Raw genomic sequence first — 12351 nt, 5'->3', positions numbered from 1 at the left:
CAATGTCCGAGACCCAGGTTCGATCATGACTTAGGGTGTAGTCTGAGTGGAGTTTGCACATTCTTTTTAGTTTTAGTTTAGTTTAGATACATCACAGAAACAGCCCCTTTAGCCCACCGAGTCCGCGCCGACCAGCGATCCCCACACATTAACACTATCCTACACATACACCAAGCCAATTAACCTACATACGTGTACGCCTTTGGAGTGTGGGAGGAAACTGATGTCAGAGAAAACTCACGTGGTCATGGGGAGACCGTACACACTCCGTGCAGACAGCACCCTTAGTCGAGATCGAACCCAGGTCTCCGACTTGTAAGCGCTGTAAGGCAGCAACTGCTGCGCCACCATGCCGCCCTCAATGTGACCACGTGGGTTTCCTCCGGGTATTCTAGTTTCCTTCCACATGCCAAAGACGTGTGAGTTTGTAGATTAATTGGCCTCTGAAAATTACTCCTAATGTGCAACGAGTGAATGAGAAAGTGGGATAACATAGAACTTGTGTTAACGGGTGATCGATGATTGGTGTGGACCCGGTGGGCTGGCCAGATTCCATGCTGTATCTCTAAACTAATCAAAACAACCATATGCCTCCAACCACTAACCAGACTGATCCATAACTGTTAATTGAATCTTTCTCTTCCACAATGGACCCATTCATGTTCCAGGATTTTATCGGATAGTTTCAATTGCCACCTGATGATTGATGGTATTGTTGTGGTTGTTTCTGCCATTATCATACTAACTTAATCAGCTGTGGAAGGGTTGGGAGCCTTGAGATATAGTCAGAGTCATACAGCACGATACAGGCCCTTTGGCCCAACTTGACCTTGCCAACTAACGTGCTCCCTTTACACCAGTCATATCTGCCCGTGTTTGGCCCTTTTCCCTCTACACCTTTACAACGCATCAAAGTGAAATTCAAGATCAAGATCAAAGAATGGCTCCTTTTGAACTTACGATTACGGAAATTCTCTCAGCTTCTTTAAATAGGGTGTTCCATTGAAAAGTAAATATAAAAATATGTTATTTTTTGCAGGGAGTGTCCTATATATAATCTCGGCAAGGAAAAGATGCCCTCTCTCCCCAATCCAACCCCCCCCCCCCTTTTGCTCATAGCATCCTTTCAAAATATCAATAGTCAGCTGCATCTTTTTTCAAGTAACTTGATAGCTTACTTTGTAAATGAATCTGCAATGTAGGACACCAATCTGAGTGGTGCTTGGTTTTATCACTAGATGGAGGAAACTGTTAGCATTGGCCTGAGCGGTAATGAAGATGTTACTTTTGGCCTCAAAAGGCCTGGGTTTATAGAATCAAACCATCAATATTTTTATCCTGAATGATGGCCACTGATTACTATTATAAATTACTTGCAATGAATATTAGTTGATATATGGTTTGAAATTAACTGTATCATTCTATGACTATGATGCTCCAATAAGTGACTTGCATTTGAATGCAGGCTTACTTTAGAATTATGGCTATTTTCAAGAAGCTAAACAAGGCCTTCGTTATCTAGGGAACGATTCACTTCAGAAATTAGACAAAAACTGTATTAAAAGTAGAAGAAAAAAATTGAATTGCAACAAAAACAATAATATAAATTGTTTAATACCAGAGATGATTCTCGAGGATCCATTTTGGGAAGATAGATCAACATGTATTCAGTTTGAGATCTTTTTTCCTTCACCGTTTGTTCAGAAACCACAGGGAGGGCAGCATCAATGACTGTGGAATGTAAAATTGTTCTTAAGTACTTTCCCCAAATATATATCCAGTGAAAATTTCCCATGATCTCTTCAATATGAAAATTCCAACTATTAATTTAAGTGGAATTTTAGAATTTTATTCTCCATTAGTCATCCAAGCCCCATGTTGGTGGTGATCATAACCTCTACTGGTTTAAAAATTCCAAACTATAAAAAGTGAATCATAGGGGAAATATTCCTTCCATCAACACCTACTAGAATTCTCCTCATTACCACCTTCTCTGAACCTGGAAGACTTAAAGGGCCTGTCCCACTTAGGCGATTTTTTTGGCGATTGCCGGCGACTGTCAAAGTCGTAGCAGATCGTCGAACTTTTCTTTTACCCGACGACAATGACCACGACAAGCTGAGTCAGGTCGAGATTACAATGTCTTCTGAAACATCGCAAAAATTCCCACGCTGTCAATGCTTCTCTGGTGTCCTGGTTTTTGCTGAAATCACTGACAAGTCGGTAAGTACTTGAGAGTTTTGAACTATAACACCTTGTATGGGTTACTTAAAAACCAAGCTTCACTGTAACAAGGAATAAAGTGGATTTACTTCCAGCTTACTAATAGCTGTATTAAAAAAAATAAAAAAATTAAGTGGTTAAGTGGATTTTTGTGAAAAGTGTGTGGGCATTCTTTGAAAATGTAAGGGAGATGCATATCTGGTTTCTGGGTTGAATATCTGGGTTTGGAGCCCACTTTAAATGTAATGGCTTAGGTCAAAAACATCACAAAAATTCCCACGCTTACCTGACCGTCAAACTGTCGCCTCCAATTTACCTGTCAAATGTCCTGACGGTAAATAAATTTGTTAAACACAAGCATTTTATGGTATTTTGAAATGGCTTTACTTATTTTAATATTATGTGCTTCTAAATGCATCTTAAGAGAACCTATCAAACCTGGGGACAGCATGCGACAGTGACCGCAATAAGCTACGATACCTGGCGACAAACCAGCTGTCGCCGAGAAATTTCAAACCGTTTGATTTCTCAGCGACGCGCCGAGATCCACTACGATCTTTGGAAGACTCCTGACTATCATGCCCGCGACACCCCGGCGAACTGTCGGCGACAGCCTGGTCACCGGCAGTCGCCTTAAAATCGCCTAAGTGGGACAGGCCCTTAAGTATGCACAAACTAAGTGAGTTACGGTCGATTTGATGCTGGAAGTTGTAACTGTTATACGTCTAGAAATTTTCAGCTGAGTAAATTGGGTGAGCAAAGCCGGTGAATCCTTTCATTACATAAATTACCTTGTATTCGCAACAGCAAGTATGAAGAAGAGTTGTGTGTTGATTGGCAATTAAAAGTAATTAGTTCATTCATGGACAATATATGCAATAACAATAAAGGATTAGGATCCCATATTATTTGTTTGATTTGTGTCTCTGGTACTGGTTGATCCAGAGATACTAACTAGCATAAGTAGCAAATTGGCACTCGAGATCTTGGTGTAAATAGGTTTCCACACCGAGAAATCCAATATGATGCTGACATTAGTAATTACCCAGTCCCCAAATGTTAGATAATTTTGTGTGCGTTTGGAAGATTTACTATCGGATGGCAAGCACCGCTGAAAGCAATTACAAAATTTGATTTGGGTCAACATCAAGTAGGTTTGATACTAGGTTAGAATTTCAGTGGTCCTGACATCAGAGATTCTGATCTGAAAAGCAATTTATGACAGAAACTGTCCATGTACTTGTGACTTATACCAGACCTGCAGGAGGGATTTAGTTAGTTCTACCACACAATTTCAACCTTGGTAAATAATAGGAGATATACTCAATATTTTTTTGAGAGCTTGCAGGATGTTGAGATTTGGCACTTGATATCAACCACCACAATGAAATAAGAAGGATAATTTATGAAAGTGTCACCAAGAAGGGATCAAAAGACATTGCAGCAATCCCACAGTAATTATCCTCAGGTTAAACATACATGCCAAAGCACAGGAAGAGACATGTGAATCAAAGTGTCATTGTGTTTCTGGCAGCAATGATCTCCAAGAAAGTAACAGTGTGAGGCTTTCTGAAAAGAAAAGGATAATGTCTTCATGCACAAAGGTAGAACTGGTTGTTTGTAGCATAATGAAATTAATGACTAACAGCATCACTAACAGATCCACAGTATAACCCAAAGGGAGCTGCTCCACATATTTCTCTTGGTTGTCCTTCACCTAACACTATACAACAATAATATATCTATTTAGGTTAAGATATGTAACATGCACAACTGCAGTGAGGTACAGGTAAAATAAAAAACTTGCTTGTAGCAGCATCAGACACGTAGTCAGACGAAAGAAATTGTACATAAATTACATATATTTTTTTCAAGACAGTGGAAAGATAAAGAATGTGCAAAAAAAAAAGTCAAGATATTAGTGTAAAAATACACAATTGGAAAACATGTTCAAGATAATGCAAAAATTTCAAGGTTGTTCGCTTGCCGAGTTTATATTAGGGTCCTCGATTCAGGAACTTGATAGTTGGAGGAAAATAGCTGTTCCTGAACCTGGTGGGGAGGGACTTCAGGCTCCTGTGCTTCCTGCCCAAATGTAGCAGTGAGAAGAGGGCATGGTGGGATGTTTGATGATAAGATGCTACCTTCTTGAGGCATGCCTCATGTTGATGTGTTTGATGGTGGGTAAGGTTGTGCCCATGATGGTCCTAAAATCTTTTTTGTGCAGTGGTGTCAAATTTATTTGATAGTGTTAACCGGGCTATGTCAAAATTAAAGTTGACTCATGCGTTGATTGAAGGTGGTCAGTTCTCAATGAACGAAGGAGAAGAAACATCTGGAGCTTCTGGTATGCAGCTAAGTTAAGATATTTTGAGATATTTTACTACATTAAAGGTTTTAAATTATAACAAGTCGGGGTTATTAGTTTATAATATCATTACACCACTACTCTATTACACATCCTCACAATGAGTAAGAACGTAGATCATTGGACCAAAATAAGGAATTAGACTTACAGGAAGACAAAATGCATACCAAAAACGAAATGCAGAAAAATGGCTGTTTGATCTCTTGAGCATGATCTGCATTATAACAGCAGTTACAAATTGATGATTTTATACATCAAGAGTGTATGCTGACAGTGAAAGATAGGAAGTTGCTACCTACGTTGCTACATAAAAGTTTCCAATCCAACATTTACTTTTATGCTTAAATAGCTCCTGCACCTTCTGGAGCTTTCCGGAAAAGAGGCAAAAACCTGTTTACGGGAAGGGTCTGCAGATTTTGACGGAATCTCTGTTTATTCTTTCATTTTCAATTTCTGGTTCAAACCACATTCAGTTTTAGAGCCAAACAGCATGGAAACAGGCCTGTTGGCCAAACTCATCCATGCAGACCAAGATGCACTATACAAGCAGTCTCATTTGCACTTACCTGCCTTAAAAATAGCTGTAGGGAAGGTTTTTCATCTGTGCAGACATGTTAGGAAGGAGAAAATTATACTGGACTTTTGATTTTGATTAACTTCCAATCACTGATACTGGGTACACACTTGTTCAGGTAATGACAAAAAGAAATGACAAAAAGAAATAGAAAAAGCTGGAAATACTCAGCAGATCAGCAGCATCCACAAAACAGATGAACAGTTATTGTTTCAGGTTGTTGAGCTTTCATCAGAAATGGGAATAATTAAAGCAAATTTTAACATGCAAGGAAAGTGAGAGAAGAAAAGAGAAAAGGGGAAGTCTGTGACAGGGTGAAAGGCTATGGTCTTAGCAAACAAAAGGTGCTCTGGAAAAAGGGAAAAGTTTGAACATGTCTACGTTTTTCTCCAATCATAACATTTTAATAACACTTAAATGTTTATTTTCAGCCATCAACTTCCATTTACACTGTAATTACTATCCTTACTTTATTAACGATAGTATTGATTCTAGCCAGTGAGTGCTCTTTTGATACAACCTGGCTGAAAATCCAATTCTTATCCCAAGAGGTGAATTATTTAAATACACAGCCACATGAACGGAATGTTATCAAGCATTTATATTTACAGAAAGAGATTAAATTATTTAACTACTATATTACTATAATAACGCTATAATTACTTTAATAACTAAGTAGTTTTGACAAATAGTTAAGGGGCATTAAAGGGTGCACTGATCATCCTGTAAATTATTACTGAAGATGTACTCAATTTCTAACTTAAAGACCATCAAATGTGGAGGTCTACAATGTCTGCTTCGGGAGACATTTCATACCCTAGCTCCAGATAAACTATGTCTGCATAATAATCCCACTTTGCAGTCATCGTACTGTTTTGACTTCAGTTTATTTAACACTATTAAAGACTAAAGTCTGAAGAAGGGGACTCACCCAAAACATCACCCATCCATGTCTTCCAGAGATGCTGCCTGACCCATTGACTTACTGCAGCACTTTCTTTTATTTTTGTAAACCAACATCTGCCGTTCCTGTGTCCCTAAATTTCACCTTCATATATCATTTACTTCTTTGGGTAACATTGTTGGAGATTTTTGGTGTCAAAGTCAAACTAGCATGATGCGTGTGTAGCAAATAGTTAACTAAGCAATTTCACATGCACATACTGTGAAATGGTATGTAGGGCATGACCAGGTTTGATTTTGATCATAGAAAGTTCAGTTGGTAATTTCTATGCTGATATTAAAACATTGTAAATTGATTCAAGAAAGGACTATCCTCGGCCTTGACCAATCTCTGCCATTAAACATATTAGCTAATCTCCATTATCCTGGTTTCCAAAAATCTATCCATCTCAACCTTGAGCACACTCAGTGAGTGAGCTTCTGTAGCTATCTAAGATCAATAATTCCCAAGATTTGCAACTGTCATTTTGGAGAAATTTCTCTTGACCTCAGTTCTAGTTATCTGTTTCCATACCATAAGAACATGCACTCCGGTTCTACATACTCCAGCCTCTCGCAGTATAAATCCTTCAGTCTTTCAATGGGATCATCTGTCCTTCTATTAATGAATGTAAACCTGTTACACCTAAGCTTCTCAGAGACAATCTTCTGCTGCCAAGAATAAATCTAGTAAATTTATGTTGCACTTTGTCCAATGCATGTATATTCTTACAGAGATAAGGAGACCAAAATTGCTGGTAACATTCATTTCAGATTCCCAGTATCTGCAGGTTTTTGTTTTCCCATTGGCTGTATCAGACCAACTTTCTGTGAATCAGGTCCAAGGACATCCAAGTATCTCTGAAACCAACTGCAAAGTAGTCATGGTTCATTTAAAATATTTTGTTTTAACCAAAAGTTTTACCCAAGTAAATAATCTCAAATGTCTACATGTTATTCTTTCTCCATGAACACTCACATAGCATCCTTATATCACTTTACAATCTGTCCTTCCCGAATGCCTTTTGAACACAATAAGATTTAAATATTCTACACACTCCAGTTTCCCTTTATCTACCTCAATGCAATCAAAAAGCACTGATATATTTGTGAAGCAGTTTTCCTTTCATAAAACCACACCAATTTTTGACTAATTATGTTGTTTTGACACCCAGTTGGCAATTCCTTAATATAATTGACCAACATTTTTTTCCTACTGATATCAAGCGAAGAGGCCTTACTTCCCCCCCCCCTCCTTTCTTGAAAACAATCTTTACCAATCTGATGGGATGGTAACAGAATTTAGGGGATTTTCAGAAATTACAATCAACATCCACTATCATTTCCATATCTCTTTCAAAATCCTTCAATAATAGGCATCTGCACCAATCTTTATCTAACCTCTGATACATTCCTTTGAAGCCAAGTAGAATTTAATATATAGACACAAAAAGCTTGAGGCAACATCTTTGGAGAGAAGGAATGGGTGACGTTTCGGGACGCTTTAGACGGGTCTGAAGAAGGGTCTCGACCCGAAACATCATCCATTCCTTCTCTCCAGTGATGCTGCCTGTCCCGCTGAGTTACTCCAGCATTTTGTGTCTATCTTCGGTTTAAACCAGCATCTGCAGTTCCTTCCTACACATACAATTTAAAATATGCTGATTTACATGATAAAGAATTCTATTGAAAATCGCCTAAGATATTTACATATGTCATATTTGGAGTTTGGTTTAAAGGTCTATAATTTCCCCAAAAGGACACAAAGTACTGGAGTAACTCAGTAGGTCAGACAGTATCTCTGGAGAACATAGAAAGGCGACGTTTCGGGTCCAGACTCTTCTTCAGACTTTTTTTGGACGAGGGTGCAATGTGCTGGTGCAACACAATGGAATATTTAAAAAAAAATCCATAATCTCCTTCAATATTCTGGAATGCACATATCTCTTAAACGAATAATCCGCTTGCCATCAGCGACTCTCCGATATTATCTATCTATACACACACATATATATATTAAGGTGAATTTGGGGATATGGGCCTATGTAGGAAGTAGTACTGAAGTAAGGAATCAGCAATTAAATGATCCAATGGTGGAGCAGGAATGAGAAATGGGTTTCAGACAGATATAATCCCGGCAGCAGCTCAGGTTGATTCAAGAAAGCGTGCGATCAGAAGTGAGAAGAAAGCAATCGGGAATAAGAAGAGTAAATGGTAGGCGCAGAGGGGAAAACGTAACGCACCAATCTTCAGCCCAATCATTAATCTAATTGAAACATATAGAAAATAGGTGCAGGAGGAGGCCATTTGGCCCTTCTAGCCAGCACTCCAGATTCTTGGCAGACTCCGGAGGTCGCTTTAACCAGCTTGGGGTTGGACCACCGACGGCGATATTCCACAACACCTCGATTTTGCAAAATATGCGTAAGGTTTCTTATTTTACATTTGTCAAAGATCCCGGACTCCTGTGCTGTGAATTTATCAGAGCTGGGTACGTGCATGCCCGCTTGGATGTTATACTTCCAATGTTCGTAGTATAAAACGCGCACACAGGAACAAAGATTTCCAGCCACACGTGGGAAATATTATTCGACTCATTTTAACATTTAAATTATTATTCTGGAGCTCTTTAAAAAAAACTTTTAAGTACGAAGTTAATTTATTTTCTAACATACTCCACTTTTGTCTGCAGAATTTGCATCAAAATATTTTTATCTTTAAACAGTTTGCTTTTCATTGATCCTATTGATAATTGATTTACAGTAACTTGTTCAAGATTAGCTCTTTGAAGTTTTGCTGTTTGACAGTTCACTCGCTGTGAAGTTATGATTCATTGCTGCTCTATAACTATGAAACATAGAATTAAACCATATTACTTCAAAAATAACAGGTATCCTACGTAAATGGTGTTCAGACAAGGTCGGGTTCCCATGGATCTGATATTCCCGGGTTCCAGTATCGGTAACTCAGGACACGGTGGATAGATCACGCATAAAAATGTAAGATGATTGCTTTTAGTACTATCTCGTCATCATACATTTTTAATTTTCCTGTCAAATGACGAGACTTCGCACTAAAGGGATGTTTAGGGACAATTGTTTTTATTGTCAGCAGAATGCAAGATTAACCATATAATGATCAAATTCGTTATTTGAATTGTGGCTTCCCTTCCGTTACAGATGTTTGCTTCAAACTATAGTAGCGAAAATGCATCGACTATTTCTCTAGAGGGCAAGTACTGCGTTTGGTCTTCAAAAGCAAAAGGTGGGGTTGCGTATTTTTGTTTTACTGTTTTTGTTGCTTTCCGGATCACTACACAGACGGGGGACAGTTTAAGGACCGGGAGGGGTTGGTGAAATATCACTTGTACTTTCGGGTGTATTTATGTCTTCTTTCCGTTTCTCTCCAACGTGTCCGATGCAAGCAAAACACCTACGCAGTATAGCGCTCAGTCTCCGTGTCTGCGCGCTATTCGGCGCAGGAGAGATGCAACTTTACAACTGTCGAGCAGAATTTACACCTTCACTGTCTCTGTGCTGTTTGCTTTGATCTTCTTACCTGCCTGATCGAAGCTACAACTCGGGAATCAATTCTGGAGTGTTGGATATTACTGAGTAACTTCGATATACGTATAAACTTCAGTTTACAAACCAACAAAAGATTGCACGGTTAATTTGTTCCGGAAATATTTTCCTAATACTAAATATAGATAACATTTAGACAGACGTTTAAATACCAAACTAAACGTAACATAACTGATGTGTTCGGACTAAATCAATTCCGCGTAAATCATATTATGTCGCCCGAGCAAGATTGGCTACTTGGCGCCCGTAAAGCTATCTCCAAAGTCTGCAGGCATGGAAGTAAAATGCTCATTCAAATGAAAATGCCATGCTACAATATAGCAAGATAGAAATCTCGACTAGTCCTACTTTCGGTCGCACAATTTCCACATTAACTATTTTTTTTAGAAAATAATAAAACAACGGGTACAAGTAGAACACATTAAATGATGTACAGCGTTGAACTTGACTGGTCAATACGTCTCCGACATGTGCGTCCTCGCCAGATGCTTTGATCTTTTTTAATGGTTTTATTTTCTTAACTACTGATATGACAACGAGTTAATAAAGAGACCAACCATTACAGACAATTTCGCTGGGACTATTACATAATTTCCCAACTCAAGTCTGCGGCCCCCCGGTTGACTTCTTCGCAGTGTAACCAATATTATCGTATGCTTCAGCAAACTGTGAATCAACTTTAAATCAACCAGGCGAAACTGGTTCGAACAAAAACGATACCACCTAATTGTAGCACATCTGTATGTTGTGGCTTAACTGTAGTGATAACGTCAGTTACAACTTCGATGCCAATTAAGTTATTCTCATATTAGAGCCCTCTCTACACGCACGTGGCTGAGTGTCTTATTTAGATAAATCAGCGCCACACAAATTCAATCAAAACCAAACGTTCGTGATCATTTAACACTAACGATACCTCTTTCAATTTGCATTTAAATATCAATCTCGTTAATAGCACAAACTGAAGAACAATTGCTAACCAATTTTAAAATATGCAAATTAAATATATTCGCGACCCTTAAAAGTGATCAAATACAGGTAGGTATACGTACTCAGAATAAGAACACACAGCTTGATCGGCCTCTCAGATTTTAATCCCAACATTGTGTTCCTAGCACTTCATAAAAATCATCAAAACGAATATGAAAAGCTGACTACTGTGTTCCACATTCTCCACGGTTGCAAGTGAACTGAGCAAGAAATAATATTGTCGTTGCTGAAGCCCGTGATACGTCACGAAACAGGAACTAGCAGCAATACCACATTATGAGACTTATTACTTAGCAATCATGACTGTGTCGTCATCAGTCTCACGGTGCAAATCCATCCTCAAGTTCGCTGTTGGGAAATTACAGATCGTGATGAATTACAGTATCAATCGACTGACCAAATGGGTCAATCACCCAAATGGGTGAGATCAATCGACTGACCAGATGGTGCCAGCACAACAAGCTGCCGTTCAATGTAAGACCAAGGAACTGATTGTGGACTTTGGAAGAGGAAGGATGAGGACCCATAAACCTGTCTATATCGATGGGAAGATGGTGGAGAATCAAAACCATCAAATTTCTGGGCATGCATATTTCTGAAGATCTTTCCTGGACCTAGCACACCGATGCAATTATAAAGAAAGCACATCAACGCCTCTACTTGCTGAGATTATGGAGATTTGGTATGTCAGAGAGGATTCTCTAGAACTTCTACAGGCATACAGTAGAGAGCATATTGACTGGTTGCATCTCAGCCTAGTTCAACAACTTGAATGCCCAGGAACAAAGACTGCAAAAAGTTGTGAACATTGCCCAGTCTATCGCGGGTTCTGACCCCACCATCGAAGGGATTTACCGGAGTCACTATCTCAAAAAGGCAGCCAGCATCATCAGAGACCCACACCACCCTGGCCACATACTCATTTCACCCCTGCCATTGGGAAGGTGGTACTTGAACCTGAAAAATGTAATCTTCAGGTTCAGCTTCTTCCCCACAGCCATTAGGCTATTAAACACTACAACCTCAAATCTCTGATCTACATAGATTATTATTGTTATTATCGCACTATTATTGTTTGTTTGTTTATGTGTACGTATGTGTGTGTATATACTTTGTGTAAACTTTTTTTTCTCATTCATTATATTGTTTACAGTGCACCATGTTTACATATTCTGTTGTGCTGCTGTAAGAACTTAATTGTTCTATCTGCGACAATGATTATAAAACACTCTTGACTCTGGACTTTAATTTTGCACCTGGCGATAAATCTAACCAGAGTGCAATACAATCAACATGCGTATTTAATGCTAGATGTGTTTTTCATTGAAATGAATTTCACGTTTAAATGTGAATCTATTGAAGAGATTTTGTTCATAATTCTATTAGAAAGGAAAGATCTTTTTTACAATTCAATCATTTGCAGCCTGTATCAGTTGCAATAGGAGCAGCAATCTCCTAATATTGGTGACGATGCAGTCGAATACCTTGATGAACCAGACGACTGTTAAGTCTTCACATGGAAATTGTGAAAAATAGAGCACAAACCAAAGCAGGTAATGATGTCACGTTGCCTTCCCTAAAGGGCGTTTGATGTATTAATTAGTTTATAAAAAAAAGAATAAAACGTGCAAAGTTGAACCTCAAAATACAATAGTGATTGTAGATCAAGT

The 12351-nt window shown here is 38.6% G+C and overlaps 1 protein-coding gene across 1 annotated transcript in view; it reads right to left on the bottom strand.

The window, feature by feature from the left end:
* LOC144595524 (receptor-type tyrosine-protein kinase FLT3-like) overlaps positions 1-11593 on the bottom strand; it is a 51161-nt gene extending 39568 nt beyond the window's left edge. Inside the window, exons 1-2 of the mRNA XM_078403045.1 lie at positions 10744-11593; positions 1619-1731 (exon numbers count right to left, since the gene is read on the bottom strand). Of these exons, the coding sequence (XP_078259171.1) occupies positions 1619-1731; positions 10744-10795 (165 nt within the window). The 5' untranslated portion in view covers positions 10796-11593. The remainder of the gene's footprint in view (positions 1-1618; positions 1732-10743) is intronic.
* Positions 11594-12351: the final 758 nt, after the last annotated feature.

Source organism: Rhinoraja longicauda, chromosome 7 (assembly GCF_053455715.1).
Source record: "Rhinoraja longicauda isolate Sanriku21f chromosome 7, sRhiLon1.1, whole genome shotgun sequence".
Classification (NCBI taxonomy): domain Eukaryota; kingdom Metazoa; phylum Chordata; class Chondrichthyes; order Rajiformes; family Arhynchobatidae; genus Rhinoraja; species Rhinoraja longicauda.
Note: the sequence above shows the minus strand (reverse complement) of the source record. Positions and strands in the feature narration are given on the sequence as shown.